The 20,015-nt window shown below is 36.8% G+C and overlaps 3 protein-coding genes across 3 annotated transcripts; 1 reads left to right on the top strand and 2 right to left on the bottom strand.

Moving 5' to 3' along the window:
• LOC109234736 lies at positions 1,800 to 5,155 on the bottom strand. Its single transcript, XM_019400799.1, has 11 exons — positions 4,439 to 5,155; positions 4,241 to 4,342; positions 4,020 to 4,139; positions 3,787 to 3,912; positions 3,401 to 3,722; positions 3,124 to 3,335; positions 3,001 to 3,031; positions 2,438 to 2,646; positions 2,236 to 2,287; positions 2,093 to 2,172; positions 1,800 to 1,994 (listed from the first exon to the last, which is right to left on the bottom strand). Exons 1-11 carry the CDS (start codon positions 5,153 to 5,155, stop codon positions 1,800 to 1,802), a joined length of 2,166 nt encoding a protein of 721 aa, XP_019256344.1.
• On the top strand, positions 7,020 to 9,827 carry LOC109234187 (rho guanine nucleotide exchange factor 8-like). The gene is made up of 7 exons (XM_019400069.1): positions 7,020 to 7,756; positions 7,841 to 7,957; positions 8,034 to 8,188; positions 8,265 to 8,339; positions 8,419 to 8,685; positions 8,756 to 9,076; positions 9,151 to 9,827. Exons 1-7 carry the CDS (start codon positions 7,483 to 7,485, stop codon positions 9,472 to 9,474), a joined length of 1,533 nt encoding a protein of 510 aa, XP_019255614.1. The 5' UTR covers positions 7,020 to 7,482; the 3' UTR covers positions 9,475 to 9,827.
• On the bottom strand, positions 9,941 to 14,920 carry LOC109234188 (aspartate aminotransferase, cytoplasmic). Its single transcript, XM_019400070.1, has 12 exons — positions 14,700 to 14,920; positions 14,165 to 14,236; positions 13,335 to 13,396; positions 13,158 to 13,241; positions 12,606 to 12,705; positions 12,400 to 12,520; positions 11,994 to 12,157; positions 11,716 to 11,853; positions 11,215 to 11,336; positions 11,029 to 11,123; positions 10,725 to 10,845; positions 9,941 to 10,303 (listed from the first exon to the last, which is right to left on the bottom strand). The coding sequence occupies exons 1-12, from the start codon at positions 14,763 to 14,765 to the stop codon at positions 10,219 to 10,221; spliced, it is 1,230 nt and encodes a 409-aa protein (XP_019255615.1). The 5' UTR covers positions 14,766 to 14,920; the 3' UTR covers positions 9,941 to 10,218.

The raw sequence follows: 20,015 nt of genomic DNA, 5'->3' as shown, positions 1-20,015 counted from the left end.
CTCTTCAAAATTGCATAATTCATGTTCCTTGTTATTCTTCTGGAGTATCATAGCCGCTATCGTTGTTTCCACTTTCCATGAGCTCCAAAGATTGGCGGCAATTCTCTCCTGAATGTCAAGTGACTCAACTTTGGATTAAAATGAAGACATCTCTTTATTCAACCGCATATCCATGAACTTAAGAGCAAATACACCAACCACAATCAAACACTACAAAAGAAGAACATGAAAAAGAATTGAAAGAAATAGGTTAACCACAGGCAAAAAATAATAAAACATAAGATGCAGTGTAAAACATTATACGAAAACATTTGTATCTTGCTTATCCTGCCAGCGGTGTCTCTCATTTCACTTAATTACAAATTTTTCCACAGGGCCTTTTCCCATAAAATTTATTGTGTGACCCATAATTCCAGAATTTGAGACAGTGTGGAATCACACGGGCATAAGTTCTGACATGTTGCACACCGCACGATCATCATGTTACACCTCCCATTGGAATCAATACACTATATAAGTTTTATCTTTATAAGTCCAGAATTCTTAAAAAGTAGTGCGTAGATTTCGGCGCCCGTCTTGGCTTAAGTCGAAATGAAAGAAAACTTTTTTGGCAGATGCCCATGAGATACCACAGGAAAGGTTCGAGGCTCTCTTACGTAGTTGGCCACCTTTTCTATTCGTTGATTCTTCCTCAAACCAACTAAAGTCCGTAAGTGGCTGAAATAAACCGCTTCTTCTTCTTCTTCAGCCTGGTTGTTTTTGAATATCCTCTTTCTCTTTGATTTGCTCTTTTTTGATCGTCTGGCGCATTCTCTTTTCTTTCCTTTTCTAATTTCTCCATCTGTTTCTTCTGAAGGATGATAGCCAGCCAGCTTGAATCAGTATACTGAATCAAAAATTTTAAATCCGTTTCTGCACATCTATTGATTTTGGATCACACTGAACCGGCATAGCAGTATTTTTGCGCAAGTAATATATTGCCCCCCACATCCATGTCTGCAAATAACAACAACAAATGATAACAGTTCAATATAAAAAATTTCAGCATTGCTAACTATGAAGTTTTAGAAAAAAACGGCATTACAAAACTACAAACAGCATGACAAAAACTTAAGCGATATTCAGTTTGAGTGTTAGAAAATAATCTAAAAAACTTTGCATGTTTGATTTAAGAAGTTTGAAAAAAAACTAGAGAATGATGTCAAACTTCAGCACGGTTAGGTTGAAGTTGTTAGGCAAAAATAGCTAAAAAACTTAAGCAGTTTTACTATGAATAAAGCTGAAGTTTTCCAAATAACAGTTAAAAACTATTACTATAAGAAATAAGCTGAAGTTTAGTAAATACATGTTGAAACCAATTCAAAACAAACATACTAATAACTTACTTCAATCCGCAAGTATAGAGTTAGGATCCAACAAGCTCGTGTAAGAATGAATTTTTGCAATATCAACTCCCAGCTAATCTGATGGATTGGGGATCATAATTCACTGGCATCCATTCTCCAACTCACTCTGTAAATCTTTGCCATCAAGTACCACTGCCTTTAACATAAATGGAAAGGAACACCTCTCGTGTATTCTTTCCTAAACTTTCCAATCTTCCCCCTTTGCTTTTGTTTATGAACTACGTAAGGTAGATCTCAACCAAATACTCTCCATACGAATCCTTTTCCCTTTTTCATCTGGTTTTCCTTTTGCTTGCTCTTCCTGCTGTTCCGTTACAACTAACTGCTTTGCTTGTTCAGCAACAGGGGGAAAAACCACAGCCATCGTGGCAGATACTTGACGCAACTCCCTTGCTATTCACGACGTTCTTGTCTCTCTTCACGAACAACAACATCAACAAAATTACCTTCTGAATCAGTCCCTTGTGTACTACCCAACGAAAATGAACATATATTGAAGTTGGGGATATCACTAGTGTCACACATAGGAGAACTGGAAATCTTTCTTCTTTTAGGATTTAGAAGAAGTTGCGATGCATCAGATGAGATCTGCAAAAGCAAGGAAAATATAAACATAAATTAAAACTGGATACAAAAACACATTAGGCAAAAAAACAGCTTGTAATCGACTTGCAGAAAATAACTACCTGGTCTATGCAGTGTTGAGACACAGATGGTGTTTGCATTCCAACAGATCCACTTCCTTTACCTTCAGATATGCCTGTATCTTCATGTAAAAAAAAACTAAATAATAGTGACTAAATTTAAATAATACCAACACACTTCACACCTGTCTGTGAGCCAACAGGTGTGAATAAATGCATTTCTCCTTTTTGATATTGCTGCACAAGTCACCAAATTCTTTTTGAGCTACTCGAGTCGTTCTGAAGAAATCATTCAAAAACAAAACAAAGAAAATAAAGTATGTAAAATTTCAAACTGTAAAAAATATACTTGGATCAAATGTAATAAACTCATGATCTATAGAATACCTTTACGTTTGTCTTCCCGCTGTTGGTTTCCCCAGGCTGCATGCCTTTGTCGATATCAGCAGTTCCATCTTCATTCAATTGTGCACCACGTCGAGGAGCATTGGAGTTATTCCTGGAAGGCTTTTTCTCAACACTACCTTCATTCAATTCAGCATCATCGGAGAGTTTTTGAGTTGTGTCAATTGAAGCACAACTAGTTTGAACTTTCACTGCATATTCATAAAGAGGGGGAATAGATCAACTAATTTTTCTATATATATAACATAGAAAAAATTTAAACCTGTAGTGAAAGTTTCACTACAGGATATTATCAAAAAAATCAGTTAAAAACTTCAACTCTAAGATGGCTGAAGTTCACCAGTTACAAAAACAAAAACTTCAGCTCCTAAAGCTAAAGTTCGACAGTTACAAGAAACAAAAACTTCAGCTCTGGAGCTGAAGTTCACCAGTTAACAAAAACAAAAACTTCAGCTCCTAAAGCTGAAGTTCGACAGTTACAAAAAAAATAAACTTCATGCTCAAAACATGTTGAGCCGAACTATTAATATACTTCACACTTTTACCTGTAGTAAACAATTTCCTGTGTATCATCACCTAAAAGTTCCATGCAAATAGCTAGTGCTCCTGCAACCCGATCGTCTTTCCAATAGTGCTAGACAATCACTCGCTTTTCAGTTTTAAAGTACCAACAGGTGCTTGTCTCCATCGCCAAACAAATTGCCTTTTGCAATATCACTTTCCAAAGCTTGATCATTTCCATCTGCACCTTTCTCAGTTGTTAACTCTTCATCATTTCCATCTTTACTCAGTCTATAAATACTAGATTGTTCCTCTCCACCTTGTTGTTGAACATATTCATCGCATTCAACAGCCGCTTCGTTACGTGTAGCATTATCATCTGTGACTTTGTCGATGGATCATGAGCAGCATGTTCTTCAGTATAAACAACTTGATTATCTGCACCTTGCTTGCTTCCAACATTCTCAGTTGATAACTGTTCTTCATCATTTCCATCTCTGCTCAATCTATCAGCACTGGAACATTCCTCTTCAACTTGTTCTTCAATATGTTGATCGCCTTCAAAAGTCGCTTCCTCACGTGTAGCATTTACATCTGCGACTTTATCCGATGCATCATCAACAGCATTAGTATCCGATGGATGTTCGTAATAGTCGTTCATCCTATCATATTCTCGAGGGTTACTCAAATCAAAATTGCCATCGTCCATTCCATTTGATTTGTTGACAATCTTAAACAACTGTTCAAACTTCTCATCGAAATATTCCTAGAAAAAAAGTTACTAACAATGATTAATCTGAATAACATTAGCAGAAATAAAATTAGCTTACCTTCACTTTTACAAAAACCGCATCCACAATAGCAGATCGCTCATCCTTTTGAAACTTATCGAAAACTTCTTTCACGATCGTGCTTCTTTCTTTTTCTGCATGCCTTTGAACCTCCATCGTTACCCTCTAGTATAGACACACAACAAAAATTCAGATATAGAAGAAAACTTCAGCTCAAAAACATGTTGTACTTTTACAAAAACAAAACCAAAAAACTTCACATCAAAACTTACAGAACATATTGTGTCGAGTAATTCATTGTCATCAAACTCAGCTGTAGAACGGTTAGAACAACTCTGGGTACGAGATGATTCGCCAATACAGGGAGTTTGATTCGCTTCTTTTGATCGACTCTGACTACGTGGTGATTGGCCAATAACAGAAGTTTGATTAGCTTCTTTTGATCGACTCAGACTGCGTGGTGATTCACCAGTTGAGGAACCGCATTAAGTACCTTTGAACGAATCCGGTTGCATGGTAATTGTCCAATTAAAGGCATTGAATTCAATTCCTCTTCTGTAGGAATTATATCCAATACCCTAAAGTTGCGATAATTCTGTTTAATACAAAAAAGTATATTATGAGAGGAAAAAAACTAATACGTCAACATATAAAAACAAAGACAAAAAAAAACAAAAAAAAAGTAACTTACTTCATGACTACTGAAGAAATCAAAAAGTTCGGGATATTTAGGCTCTCCCACACATACATAACGTAACATCCTGGGAACTTGAGGGGTATCAAGGTACTCATCCTCTCTTATATAATTCTCCCGAATATCTGGGAAGCCCTCATAGAACCAAGCACATAACGGATATGGAAATCCACCAACTTTATACTCAGTTGAATGTAATTTGTTCTGCTTGTCCAATGCATGTATCAGTGAGTAAATGAGCTTCTCATAAGCCACATTACCCCAAGGATATTCAACACAAACCTTATCATCTTCAACAATAGATGCATACTCCTCCATCACAGATGACTCAGTCTTTTTCCCAAACAAAATAGACTCTACAATAAGAATCTCCATAAGCTTCACAGCATCATCATCACTCTCGCATACGTGCCTGTGATTCACAGCATTCTTTGGAATTTCATTTCGAGTCATAAAATCTCGAATATCCTTCAAAGTCACACCCTTGGACTTACCAAAATAGCGCTTCAGAATATTGCTCTCTCGATTAATTGGTTTTTCAACATTATGTGTTGTGATCCGCAAACCGCACATAATGTGAAAGTCTTCAAGGGTGAAGGAAACATCATGGCCAAAAATCTTGAAACTAATCGAGTCTCGATCATTGGTGAATATTCGAGAAAGACACAGACAATGAACCAACTTCATGTTGCATTTGAAATTCTCCATAGCCATAATGTATCGAAATGTACCATTATTAAGCTTATCCCGTTGTGTAGGAGTCAACAAATTTGCAATTGAACTCTTCAAATCGTGGTTCCCCTTCCAGTAAGCCTTACAGTTTTACCAATCTCGAAACTCAAAATATCTTTGCCCTGGTCTTGTAGGTGGAGGAGCAGGGACATAAGGACCTGGGGATATTATAGGTTGTCTAGGTGCTTTAGGTGCATTAGCTACTTTGCGTACTTTAGCTGCATTAGGATCTTTAGGTGCTTTAGGTGCCATCTGCTAAAAAAAAGTAAAAGATACAAAAAATAACATCAGGACATTATCAAAAAGATCAGTTAAAAATTCAATCTCTAAGAAGGCTAAAGTTCGACAATTACAAAACAAAAATTTCAGCTCTAGAGTTGAAGTTCGACAGTTACAAAACATAAAACTTCAGCTCTAGAGCTGAAGTTTGACAGTTACAAAACAAAAACAGCAGCTCCTAAAGCTGAAGTTCGACAGTTACAAAACAAAAACTTCAGCTCTAGAGCTGAAGTTCACCAGTTACAAAAATAAAAACTTCAGCTCCTAAAGCTGAAGTTCGACAGTTACAAAACAAAAACTTCAGCTCTAGAGCTGAAGTTCACCAGTTACAAAAAATAAAACCTTCAACTCCTAAAGCTGAAGTTCGACAGTTACAAAACAAAAACTTCAGCTCTAAAGCTGAAGTTCACCAATTACAAAAAAAAAAAACCTTCAGCTCCTAAAGCTGAAGTTCGACAGTTACAACACAAAAACTTCAGCTCTAGAGCTGAAGTTCACCGGTTACAAAAAACAAAACCTTCAGCTCCTAAAGCTGAAGTTCGACAGTTACAAAACAAAAACTTCAGCTCTAGAGCTGAAGTTCACCAGTTACAGAAAACAAAACCTTCAGCTCCTAAAGCTGAAGTTCACCAGTTACAAACACAAAACATTCAGCAAAAAAACATGCTGTAGTTTTTACAAAAAACAGAACACAAATTCAAATCCAAAAATAATAGCAAACACAAAAAATAAAAAAAAAAAAAAAAAACTTCACCTCCTATCTAAGGTATCATTGAACTATAATAAACTTCACCCTTTAATAGTATCATCTATTTAACTCTCAAAATTTTTAAAAATTTCGACGTCTAATCACTGAAAATTTTATAGAATTTTCATCAACAACACAAACACTCGGTCAAAAAACCTAAAAATACAATCGTAAAAGTAAAACTAATGCACTTATCAAACTAAACCCTAAGAAACTATTTTATCATAAATACATGACTATCAAAACCAAAACCAGAAATTAAATCGTAAAATAGAACTCAGAAAGTTAATGCAGTGTACCTGTGGTTAAATCGTAATGTGGGAACAACAACGACTAGCAGTTGAAAAATCAAAAAAATGACGAAAACCGTTTGATTTCAGAGAAGAACAAATCAAAAAACGCGAATAACGGGAGAGAGAGACAGAGACAGTAGAGGACTAGCGTATACTTGGAGAGAAAGTAGTCTTTTAATAAAGAAGGGCAAAATAGTCTTTTTAAAATGCTTTTAACAAAAAAACCGGTACGGATGCAAATAGAAAAACAACGCGACTACAGGTTAAAAAGGGGTGCCCAAATAGGGCGCCCCGTGCAATTTTTACGTAATACGAAAATTAGAAAACTAAGACACTGCATTATTATAACTTTAATGAATAGCAAAGATAAATAAATGTGTTTGACAAGTGTTGACTAGAGTGTTGCGTTGATAGACCATTTTAAGATGACAGTTAGTTGTCCATTGTATGCTTTCCCGGGCTTTTTGCTATAGATGAAAATTCAACCACATATATTCTACTAAAACAGACCAAGAACAACATGTGTTATTTATTATTCTTTCCCTTGTTTTCACAAACCCCTTTCATCAGGAAAATAAGAAACCCTTCACTCATTCATCACCATTATTGGCTTCTCATTTTATACCAAAAAAAAAAAAAAAAAAAAAAGAGGAGGGGTTTTCTTCATTTTCCGTTTCTCACATTCCTTGAGGAGAAAGAACATATGTACAAAAGGTCTATCTTCATGCAGTTCACAAATATTACTACGTCTTCTTGCAACATTGTTGGGGGTATACAACTAGTTAGGGGCAGGGAGAGAGCGTCATGGCGAAAAATTACATTGTACAAATAGGGTGAAAAGAATTTGTTATATATTTATAAACTGTTGAATCCTCTTGATATAGGGGAAGCTTATAGTGCAACATTAATGGTTGTTAAAAGTTGCTTAAGGTTGCAGGTTCAGATCTTAGGTGTGGATTCTTAGATTCTGATTGGGGAATTGGCACAAAATGGTTAACGAAGAAAATAAGATTCAGAAGTCGAGGTCTTTCAATTTTAGGAAGATATTTGAGATTCCAAGTAGATTGGCACATAGCATTGGGGGGGATAGCGGTAGTGATGAAGAGGACATGGATGACAACATTGGCAACGTCCAATTTATTAGCCAAGGCGGAACACCGTCTGTACCTTTAGAAAATCATCAGATGGATAATGAACCTGTTTCAAGCTTAACCCAGGATGCAGCTAAGGCAGGAAATACCCGAAAAGATAAAGAACCTACAGGTATTATTCTTGACATTGTTTTTTCATTTGAACCGTATTAATGTGTCATGACGCATTAATTTGATGTAAATGTTATGGATTCAGACATGGAGTTGATGAAAGAAAGGTTTGCAAAGCTGCTTTTAGGGGAGGATATGTCAGGAGGAGGAAAAGGTGTTTCATCAGCTCTGGCTTTATCAAACGCCATTACCAATCTAGCTGGTAATAATGCCCTGGTCTTCGATTTAAGTTCTTTCCTTGTATTCTTCACCTTGTTTTGTTCTATCTGTGTGTGTAGCTTCTGTTTTTGGAGAACAATCGAAACTGGAGCCTATGTCACAAAAGAGAAAAGACAGGTGGAGAAAAGAAATCGACTGGCTATTATCTGTGACAGATTACATTGTTGAGTTTGTCCCCGCGCAACAAAAATCAAAAGATGGAACAAACATGGAGGTCCTATTTCAGTCTTGTCCTCCTTATATTTCTGCTTCAAGAATTAAAGTAAGAAATGTAATCCCTGTTTTGACAGATAATGGTTACTCAACAAAGAAGAGATCTGGTCATGAACATCCCTGCTCTGAAGAAGCTTGATGCAATGCTCATTGTGAGAAACCTGTAGTTATGATATTACTTACTTAAATTAAGTTTATCAACTTCCCCAATAACTGAATCAACATATACAGGACTGCTTAGATAACTTCAAAGATGCAAAAGAATTCTGGTATGTCTCGAAAGATGCTGAAGAATCCGAGAAAGGTGTCCAGAGGACTGATAAATGGTGGCTACCTACAATCAAGGTTCCACCTGAGGGACTCTCAGATGCTTCCCGGAGATGGCTACAATATCAGAAGGATTGTGTGAACCAAGTACTCAAAGCATCCATGGCGATTAACGCTCAAATACTAGCAGAAATGGAAGTCCCTGAAAACTACATTGAATCTCTCCCCAAGGTAGGTGAGACTCACAAGTTAGATAGATTTTAACATATTCTTTCTGACTTCTGCTCTACTCTGCTGCTAGAATGGTCGATCAAGTCTTGGTGATTCAATCTACAAGAACATCACGGTCGAATTCTTTGATCCAGAACAATTCCTTTCAACCATGGACATGTCATCAGAACACAAAGTTCTTGACCTTAAAAACAGAATTGAAGCATCTATTGTGATTTGGAAGAGGAAGATGCACCAAAAAGATGGAAAATCTTCTTGGGTTCCAGCTGTGAGTTTGGAGAAGAGGGAGCTCTTTGAAGAGAGAGCAGAGACCATCTTACTCCTGCTAAAACACAGATTTCCTGGAATTCCTCAATCTTCCCTTGAGATCAGCAAAATCCAATATAACAGAGTAAGAACACTATCCTGCTGGCTGGCTCTGTGATATATTGATTGAACAAATTATCAAAACTGTTTCACCTGCAGGATGTGGGACATGCTGTTCTGGAGAGCTACTCAAGGGTGCTAGAAAGCCTAGCCAACACAGTTATGTCGCGTATTGAGGATGTCCTATACGCAGATTCTGTCACACAAGATCCATCACTTGCAATAGCAAAGTGGAACCCTTCAGCTGAATCTTCACCTCAGCAACCACTAAGTGGAATGTCAACTCCCAGGGGAGAGACAGAGATGTTGAGTTCTGCAGCAGAAACACCAACCTCAATGACCTTGTCTGACTTCATGGGCTGGAATATGGAGCAAGGAGAGGGAGACATAAGTAAGAATCAGGAGACTTTTTGCCCAAGATGATAATGAAAAATCCATGAACTAACGTTAGTTTTCTTACATTGAAAGTGGCCTAACAACTCCCTACTGCTCGGCATTAAACATGAAAGGGATCAAAGTCTGATTCATACAGTAGAGAACCATATCAGTGTCTAATTTCTCTTACCAGTGTATGCAAGAATGTAACTGCTCTTCTTCTCAAGCCAATAGGTAATTTCAAGATGTTATTCATTTTTAGATGTTTTTTTTCTTTTTTATAGCATTCTTGGCTTTTTGCTTTTGGATAGTGTTCCTCACGAAGTACCCCATGTCCATCTCCAAGCATAAGTCACTGCAGGGTTTTAAGTATAAACTTTGATGCTAAGCACTCAGGAGAAGTGAATCCTTCCATTGAGCAACCTAGGTTTTTTTCTTTTCTTTTTTTCTTTCCTATTTTCCTTTTCAAGTTCATATCAGTTTCTGTTGATGTGCAATACATGAAGAACATCTGTTGATGTGCAATATTGCTAATTCATTCATGATACTTAAAATGTTACTGCACATAAGCAAATTTCCCAAGAAATTTAAGAATTCATAACATTCGACCTAACTTAATAATTTGACAGAAGGTGATTTGCATTCATCAAATCCCTTTATAATGGGATTTCAAAATCTGACATCCAAATACTATGTCTACATAGTCATACAAGTTTTTATTTAACATCAAAGGATAAGGAAAAACAGACTTAGTTTCTCAATAAGACTGCTCTTGAATGCAAATGAACTCATTTAGGCCGCTTTGGTAACAGCAGCATGTATGGCATCGGCAAGATGAGGCATTGTGCGAGAACTAAGGCCTGCCATGCTAATTCTCCTGCAAATGAGAAAGGAGAAAATCATTTCTTCTAAAAATGGAAAGTAGAAAATGTTACTAGAGATGATGATCTCTTTAACCAAAATCTTAACTTCAACAAAGAGATGTTTCAACTGATACCAGAATACTAAATGTGCCATAGATTGAAGGTAAGTTCTTTTGAGAATTAGTCTAATTTGGGAGGGGGGAAAACAGAACTGCACTTTCTTCTGTAAATTTTAAGTATGGATGACAGACTTGTTTATGCTTCCTCTCCAAATTGAAGCTATAAATCTGAAATTCTCCTTATTAAAGTATTCAAGCCGAAATAATCAATGAAGGACTTCTAAGTTCCAATTATTTAAGTTTCTACTGAGAAAAAAGCAACCCAAAGTAACAAACTAAACAAATTAAAAAAATATCAACAGTCAGATGTCCTTACCCATCAGAAGTCATGTAAATGTGATGCTCTCTAGTCATGAATGAAACTTGCTCAGTATTCAATCCTGTGAAAGTAAACATTCCAATTTGCTTGATGATATGACTCCAATCACCTGCCGTACCTGCATAACAGAATAAAACTTACATTAGCACTAAACTGAACAGTGAAGTCAAAAGATTTAGTTGCCGTGGTTGTTTCACCATGGTACTTTTCCGGAAAAAGTTCCTATTGCAGTAGCAGTCAATACCCATCATACAGAATACAGTATGCTTCCCTAGAAAGAACAAATATGAAGATCAGATACCTCGAGCTTGCAAGGCATCAAAGAGTTGTTGGCGCATACTAATAATCCTGTCGGCCATTGCTTTCAGCTCAATTGTCCATTCATCGTACATTTGTCTATCACCATTAGATGAGCAACCACATCAAAATGTAGAAGGTATAGCATCTACTAACAGCAAAACAGAATCTTGTAAATAGTAGCACAAACCTGTCCTTGAGTATAGTAGCAACAATAGACGCACCATGAATTGGTGGATTAGAGTACATTGGCCTGATAACCAGCTTTAGCTGGCTTTCGACTCTGCTTGCAACATCTGCATCTTTGCAAACCTATAACACAACACAAAATTTTATTGTAGTGTTAGTTAGCTTTTAGTGTCTGTTTGATAAAACTCAAACAAAATGACACTTTTTCCTAAACATTCAATCTGGTACTAATTCCACTCTGTCCTTCTCTTTCTTTTCCAATTACAATCTAAGTGGAAGCCATCTTCAAAAAATTGGCTTTCGATATCTCTAGAGACTGTGTTCGTTGTACCATCAGAACAACTTCCTTTTAGCCTTTTAGGGAATATAACCTGAATTATGCTTTCAAAGAAAAAAACATCTTTAGACATAAATAGCATGATATAGCCATGGATAGTTCTTCAGCCGCCAATTTTATTGCTTACTAAAAAGGGAAAGCAATTACAACCGACAAAGGACTTACAATGCTAAGGGCACCAACACGCTCCCCATACAGTCCCATGTTTTTGGCATAACTCTGAGCTGCAAGACATTCACCACCATCAGCCACAAACATGCGAACAGATTGTGCATCTGCATCTAGGTTGCCACTGGCAAAACCCTGCAATATCAAAAATATTCATTCATTTTAGTAGGGGTCCATTGAGCAGCCCATTTATACATACCTTGGGGCTTCAAATTATTTAGTAATCATTCTTAACGAAGTATCACTTGAATTCAAAATCCCATCATAAGTTTTACCTGGTAAGCACTGTCAAAGAAAGGTAACAGCCCCTTGGACCTCATCAACTGCCTGATTTTCTCCCACTGGTCATTTGTTGGATCAACGCCAGTTGGGTTATGAGCACATGCATGGAGAAGAACTATAGCTCCAGAGGGTGCAGCAGCAAGATCATCCAAAAGTCCTACAGGGTTCATGATTAAATTTGATATGCAACGCCCAAATACAGGAGAAGCCACAAACAAACTATACTTATATCTTTACCAAGAGAATACAAAATTAAATAAATAAAGATCCTGTGCTAGATACACATAAAATATAGATCTTTCTATACACGACCGGGAGCAAGTTTACTGGTCCATAAAAAAGAGAAATCGGTTCTTAGTTACAACTGTAGAACTTTGAGAACATTGATTACAGTAGTACCTTGGAAATCCAGGCCTCGTGTTGCTGGGTCGTAGTAACGGTAATATTTTACTGAAAGCCCAGCTAAAGTGAAAATCTTCGGATGGTTTCCCCATGTTGGCTGTGGTATATATATAGTATGCTGGCAACAAAACAAACAGTAGAAGCTTATACAAGTGTCCATTTGATTTAGACATATAAAGGGAAAGAGAGCAAGGAATACTAACTTCATGATAATGCTTAGCAAGAAACTCAGCCCCAACCCTCAAAGAACCTGTGCCCGACAAGCACTGAACAGTAGTCACCCTGTTCTCTTGAATGGCAGGGCTGTATAAGCAACAAAACAGCACAAAAAGCATTTAAACTACATCTAAACATAAGTAAATCTGCTGATATCATAACAAGTCAATCACATATGACTTAACAAGGAGTAATAGTGACAGAAGACACATATTTCTTGATATCACGTTCACCACGCACAGATAATCAGTACAACAAAGAGGAGAGAAAGTTAACTCTAGAACAATTTTCTTCTGATGCAAGGCATCATAAAAAGATGAAATACGGAGGAACATGTTTAACAGGTATTTCCTTTTTAGCAACAATCTCTCATTCAAATATCAAACTAGATGGAAGGAAGAATATTGAAGGCTCATTTTCATTTATACAAGTGGTTTGGCAATATAGGTTTAAATAGAGCGACATGGATAGTGAGCATTTTTTTAATTTTTTTGACTCAAGCATTTATCAAGAGCAACTGCACCAAAAAATCTCCAAACCTGTCAGCACCAAATATAAGCTTTGCACTCAGTTTGTTAAAATCCGCTAGTCCAGTAATTGAGAGATACTCCTTCACCCGAGACCTGCATCATAGCAGCCTTAGATTCCAATCTTGGCATCAGGTGATCATATCTCAAAAGAAAATCAGTAAGCTAGTTTCTAATTTGGCAAGTTACGTGTCATTGACGAGCATTTGTTCAGCTCGTCTCACCACCTTAAGAACAAGGGGCTTTCCTTCCTGCAAGTTGTCATCAGACTATGCATTAGTAGTTGTCAAGCTTAACACTAGGGGTGGCAAAATGGTTAAAAAGAAAACAGTTAACCACCCATATTATCCACTATAAAATGGGTAGGATAATGAACTTTTTAAAAATGGGTCAAATATGGATAAAAACCATATTATCCATTTAGAAAATGGTTAACCAATGGGTAACTAATGGATAACCAATGGGTCTAACTTTTAGATTTGTAAAGCCGCAAATTGGGGGTTCCCCAAGTTAGGGAGACTAAGAATTCTCCCAAAAGTGATCATATGCAAGAAGGCATGGATAATATGGTTAACCATATCCGCCGATAAACCGTTTTTTTATCCGTATTAAATATGGGTCGGGTCAAATAATTTATCCGTTTTCCATCACCCGTTTTCGACCCGAAACAAATCCGACCCGACCCGCCCGTTTGCCACTCCTACTTAACACTAACATCCAACTCAAGATTGAAGAAAAAAACAACCACTTATAAAAATGTGTACTTCAGCTTGCCCCAAAATATGAACTTTTAGAAGCACAAGTGGTTTCACTTCATTATGCATCAGGGGAAAAAAATATTACTAATGTGTATGCATCAGTGTCTACAATTTTCTATCCTTGTGAAGGAGCCTAATAAAGAAAAACTTAACCAAGGATTCAACACATAGCAGGACCAAATCCATTCAAGGGGCAACTTTTTTTGGTTATAATAAAAACTAAAAAATAAAGAACAACGAGACAAAGTAGAAGTGGCAGACCTCAGTGCGATATGCGCCAACACCCAAATTCAACTTCACTGGGCTGGTATCTTTGTTATAAGCCACTGTGACCTGTTTTAATGAAGTAACACAAAGAGAAAAATTTAAAGAAAAAACCATTACTAAACACTTGAGAAGCACAAACTACATTCTCAATAGAGCAAGTTAAAGAATCAAATCTACACCCTTCCATCAACCACACCAGGAATTAAATAAGGAATTGCCAGATCACAGTAAAAAGAAAGAAGTATTAAGTAATTAGCACACACATCCATGATCCAATGCATACAATAGGAAACCCTATAGAGATCATTCCAATCAACCCATTTATGCCGATCTCCAAGATATCATCTGATCATTAATTAATGTTCATTCTAATCCAACCCATAATAAGAAAATAAAAGAGAGAGGGAGAGCGAAGTAGTTTATCAAATCCACTAATAATATATTTACGGAAGATTATTAAAGGAGCCACAGAAGAAACATATTCAGTGGAAATGGAAATGTAAAATAGAAAGAGTGGAAAGGGAGGTACTCCTAAGATGGGATCTTCAGGAGCACGAACAACATTGGCAAAAACAGAATCGGAGGAATTTGCCATTTTGAAAAAAATGAATGAGATTTCTTCAGAGAACAACTTCAAAGATGTAATGGAAGTGTGATCGATACTATTACTAATGAATAAATAAATATTTAATTTATAGAATATTGTTTGGCTACTTTGGTGCTGCGTGGAACACACCACCTGTAAGCATAACACAGTGGGCGGTTTAAAACAACGGACTACGCCACCTGTAGACTTTTCTTTCTTGCTCTTCAATACAAGTTTTAATTCTTGTTTGTTTTTTTATTAATTATGACAAACATAAATACACACTTATATTTCTTCTTCCCGATTTGTTTGAGATCATTTCTTTTTTTTTTTTTAATTTTCCCTCCTAAAATAATTGAGAGAGAATTACACATTGATTGTAACTAGGCATTGTTGTTTAATAAAAAATAGTTTTTACGATCAAAGCAAATAAAAGAATAATCCGGGCTTCTAACAACCAATTTTACTTCACTCTTCCTAATATAAAAGAATAATAATAAAAGGAAAATAAGACTCAGAGAATAAAAAATAGAAATTTTATTGATGATTGCTGCTTTCTTCGAATAGGAAAGAACAAGATGTTCCAATGGCAGAGAATAACAAGAATATTGACAACTGATAGTATTACTTTGTAGTTTTCTCGATGGGATACAAGATATGAAAAGGGAATTTCTGTAAGGGTACAATTCATAACTGCTTACCCTATTTAATTCATATACGTTACTAGTATTTATTACCCATTAAGCGGGTGATTTGTAAAGGTTAAGTGATAATAGCCAATCGCGCATAATCAGAAAGTCAAGTGATTTTTTTCTATATTCATGGCTATTAATGATCTTTCCATCTCTATGGCTTCCAATTTCCTTAATTATCAGCCCCATAGCTATTTTCTCTTTTTTAGCTAATAGGTACGGTACCTTCCTAGACGATCACGTGGGTATTACTCTTATCTTCTCTACACATCATTATTTTTTATTGCTTCGACTCTCATACCACATGTTATCATAATATTGGTCCACATGGTGAGTTTATTTTCCACCAATACTATAGTCCCCCCACTTTCTGAATATTCTCAACTAAATATTCGGGAAATGGAGAGTTTATTTATGACAGGAATGTTTTGCCGCCTCTTTCCGAGATTATTATGATGCGCATCAGAAGTGAAGAGACCTATGTCTCTCCATTTAATGCTTGAGGCACGTATCTTATTATGATTAGCTCTACGGTTTGCAGCAACTTTTTAAGATCATACGACTTTGTCAGTTTGACGTGACGGTTCATGATAACGGCTCATGATGACGTTTTTTCCTTATAAATACTGAATCATCGGCCATCTAAAACTTATTCTACTTTCTTACATCTTTTCCTTCTTCCTCAAACCTTCTTAGTGATTTTCGCTCTACGTACATCTTTCTTTCTTCTCCTTAACAATGGCTTCTAAATCTTCAAATCCTTCTGCACGCTCTCATCCTCATTGTACTATAATAGTGGACAACTTCCCTTCCACAGTAGCTCCGGTTAGGAGTAGAAGTAGGGTGGTAGACTTCATAGCCTATGTTCAATAGCGAATAGAAACACCTCTTCTTCTAAGAAGAGTTCTTCAAAGTCTGCCTCCTCTTCCAAAGCCAAAGCCTCTGGTACTCCAAGATCTTCTTCTAAAACTAGAGATTCCAACTAACTATTGCCCGATCCCCTGGTTTTTGAAATTGTTCCACATGAGTTCTCTTTTATCTCTGATTGTGAGGTATGGAACAAAGAGATTACCTCAATAGTAGGTCGCAATCATGTTGACTGTTACCCATCTCTTATTAAGTCTGGTCTTCTTCCTCTTATTCGTAAAGAGTGCTATCGGAAACCTAACTTTCCAACCATGGCCCCTGGTGTAGATGACCGTATAACCACTTATCGTGAAAGTTATTCGTTCTTTTACGCCTATCCCTTTACTCGTGGCTTCCAACCCCTAATTGATACAGTGATTCTGGAATTTTGTCATTATTTCAATGTGTATCTTGGGAAAATAGGCCCGATAGTGTAGAGGGCAATAGCGTGTCTCGCTACTTGTCAGATTTAGTTTCTGCCCCTTTTACTTTTCAACATCTTCTTCACTTATACTCTCCAAAGCTCTTTCATGCTGGTATTTTTACACTCGTGGCAAAGAGCAAACTATTCTTGGTTGGCCTCGATTATGACCGTGACAGGGGTTGATATAGCTGGTTCGCGACTCGTGAGTTGGTGGGAGAAGAGAACGTGTTTTTTCCAAAAAATGGAATTTTGCCCGTAAGTTCTTTTACTTACATTATTTTTTATTTTCTTCCCTTCTCTCTTAGAATACTAATTCTCTCGTATGTTTTTTTTCCTAGCAATCATGAAAGTTTTTGGTGAACTCCCGAACTTTCATGGATAGGTTGAGTTAATGCTATCTGCCCCTATGGAGTAGAGAACTTGGAAGTTTCTTTCCTAGAAGTTTGAATGGAAAGTTAAAACCCACAGTATGCTGCTTTATTTTACCGCATGTATTTTTGTTGTCATTTTTTTTTGGCATTCCTTCCTTTTGGATTTAGGATTTGGAACTACAGTGTTCGTCCCTCTCCTGCTCCTGTAGTTAGACTTGACATCAATACCGCCCAGGAGCGTATTTTAAATTTGTCCTCTTCGAAGAGGAAAAATAGAGAACCCCTTGCTTCTGATGAGGAAGAAGAAAGTTCACTTGTGAAGAAGCCTCGAGCTAGGAGGCAAGTTGTTTTAGAAGATGAAAAAAGTGCTCCTCAGGCCCATCCTTCGAAAGATATACCTTTTTGTTTTATTGATGAGCCTAAAGGCTCCCCGCTGGTGATTTCTGAAGAAGAAACTGTTTATTCTCTTTTGATTCCTCCTTCCGTACCAGTTGAAAAACTCTTTGCTCAAAGGTTTGAAGGTAATGAGGACTTTGGTTTTGATTTTGAAGAACCACATCTTGCCACTCTTCTCATGAGTGATGTTGCTCCCGTTGGTGCCCCTCGAGATGAAGCCGGTCCTGCTTACAAGGGAAGGATGAAACAAGTAACCATTGAATTCCTCGACTGCATCAATCTACTGAGGAAGACTGACTGGGTTGCTGTTTGGACCTCTTGAAAGGGAAAATCTAGACTCCCATTCTTCTATCACCCTTAGGAATGACATGATTTATTCTGCTCTTAAGGTATATTTCCTTACCTTTAATCCTTTCGTTTCTCCCCTCCTCATGTATATAACATCTTTCCTCTTCCTTTTTCACAGATCAATTTAATGGGCACGGAGCTAATGAGAATGTTAGTTTGGACTGAACATCAGGTTCTTGAGTTAGGCACATAAGCTGATAAGTGGAAGGAACAGTTTGAGAGCCTTCAGTTGGAAAAAGATGTCTTGTCCAGTGATAAGGAAGCTTTGGAGCAGCAACTCAGGCTAGCCACCACTGAATTGGAAGTGATGAAAGCATCAGCAAATCAGACGGGGATGGAGAAAGCTAGGATGGAAGCTAACTTTGCTGAGGAGCACTCAGAAATTACTGAAGAGATTCGAAGTTTGAAAGAACTTCTAAATAAAAAAGAGATATATGCGGGTGAACTAGTTCGAGAGTTTACCCAGGCTGAGGAAGATCTTCGTGCCTCCTCCAGGAAAGTTAAACTCCTTGAGTGTACACTAGACCCTTTGAAGGTTTTCTATGATGTTGCTGTAGCCGAGAATGAAAGTTTGAGAGCTGAAATTGACCAGTTAGAAAGAGAGTATGAGGCTTTAGATATTAAGGTAACTTTAGATGTTAGCTGGGCTTATCTCCGCACTCGCCTTGAAACTCTGACCGAGGCTAGACAAGAAGGTTTTGATGTCGAAATTGGACTTTCCAAGGCTAAAGAAGCGATTGAAACTACTCAACAAAGTCAAATTTTTTCTACAGCCGAGGATGAAAGTTCCAAGGGTGATTTAAGCAAGGAAGATGCAGAGGCTGGTCCTCAGCCTTCAACTTCAAGTCCCCCAGTTGATCTTTCTACTACCAACAACCTTCCTCCCCTAAGATGCTCCTTAATTTTATTTTTTGGAAGTTTTTGTTTGTCTTTTGAAGATTTTTGACAATTTAATAATATCAATTTTCAGCATGTTTTATATATATGCTTTGTTTTTTGCTCGTTTCAATTTCCCGAGTCTTTTATTGCATTATCTCAATAGAATGAATGCTTTGATATGCGATGACAAAATTCATACGGTCTTAACTATAAAAGAGGTCACATTTATGCAATCGAAATTGATGAAGATGACGTCTCATCTTCATGTTGGTGTCACAATATGAAGTAATTTGAGAAGTTTAATTTGAACTTTTAAGACAAATACTCATATATATCATTTTTACAACTGCTTTCTTGTGGCAGAATTACAAGTAGATTTTGGGGATGTTCTATCCCGTGACTATTTTTGTAGTTAATTTAATAGATCTTGAGAGTTTTTGTTGAATCTTCAATTCTTCACTTCCCATTTGATCTTCGAGCTTGAAACTTTTCTTTTTCAAGTTTCTTAAAAATTGTTCGAAATTTCTTCTGATTCTTGAGATTTTTGTTCAATGCTTCTTCCATATAGTCCCCCCACCGTTTGAGTTTAAAGTATGAAAACCTGAATATTGGATCAACTTCTCACCTTGGTACTTTTCCTAAAAAGAAATTATGCACGGGACTCGGGGGTGATAACTCAGAATGTGTTATGCTTAGAGCAACATGATCTTATGAGGAATTTTGTTGAGTAACAATGCAAGATTGGGGTAACGAAGGAGGAGAAGTCATTGTGGGTCTTTGGATTATATGGTTGTGGCTTATAGCCAAGTAGGGGAGCCTACCATCGATGATTGGATCACGTGGTCATGTGTCTTTGCAGCTTCTAGATTTCTGTACATTGGTGGATTAGTTGTGACCGGGGAAGAGGACAATGTCGGGTTTTGTCGGTTTTTCAGTTTTTTCGGTTATTTGTCGGTTTTTTCTTAAATATAAGATATACACTACCAAACACATATTCCGGCGACCACATTTTCAACGCAACACCATTAAATCAATTGTCCTTTGAGAAATCTATTATTTACCAAGATATATTGATGATAATTGAATCAAATAGTAATGAATAATTTAAGGACTCAATTAAAAATATATTATTTTTAACACGAAATAGATTCTTACACTTAACAAAAGAAAACTACCAATCAAACTAGAATGTAAAGGTAAAGAACTATACTAAAAGTGCAAACTATTAACATTTACCATTAAA

This window comes from Nicotiana attenuata, chromosome 11 (genome assembly GCF_001879085.1).
Source record: "Nicotiana attenuata strain UT chromosome 11, NIATTr2, whole genome shotgun sequence".
Classification (NCBI taxonomy): Eukaryota; Viridiplantae; Streptophyta; class Magnoliopsida; order Solanales; family Solanaceae; genus Nicotiana; species Nicotiana attenuata.
Note: the sequence above shows the minus strand (reverse complement) of the source record. Positions and strands in the feature narration are given on the sequence as shown.

Coding starts and splice junctions, on each gene's coding strand:
- LOC109234736 (XM_019400799.1), bottom strand. CDS start 5,155: ATGGCTATGGAGAATTTCAAATGCAACATGAAGTTGGTTCATTGTCTG. Junction 3,032..3,123: donor ATGGAGACAAGCACCTGTTG/GTACTTTAAAAC, acceptor TGGAACTTTTAG/GTGATGATACACAGGAAATT. Junction 2,288..2,437: donor GCGGGAAGACAAACGTAAAG/GTATTCTATAGA, acceptor TGACTTGTGCAG/CAATATCAAAAAGGAGAAAT.
- LOC109234187 (XM_019400069.1), top strand. CDS start 7,483: ATGGTTAACGAAGAAAATAAGATTCAGAAGTCGAGGTCTTTCAATTTT. Junction 8,686..8,755: donor ACATTGAATCTCTCCCCAAG/GTAGGTGAGACT, acceptor CTCTGCTGCTAG/AATGGTCGATCAAGTCTTGG. Junction 9,077..9,150: donor GCAAAATCCAATATAACAGA/GTAAGAACACTA, acceptor TTTCACCTGCAG/GATGTGGGACATGCTGTTCT.
- LOC109234188 (XM_019400070.1), bottom strand. CDS start 14,765: ATGGCAAATTCCTCCGATTCTGTTTTTGCCAATGTTGTTCGTGCTCCT. Junction 13,397..14,164: donor TTGGCGCATATCGCACTGAG/GTCTGCCACTTC, acceptor GACAACTTGCAG/GAAGGAAAGCCCCTTGTTCT. Junction 11,337..11,715: donor GTGTTGGTGCCCTTAGCATT/GTAAGTCCTTTG, acceptor GTTGTGTTATAG/GTTTGCAAAGATGCAGATGT.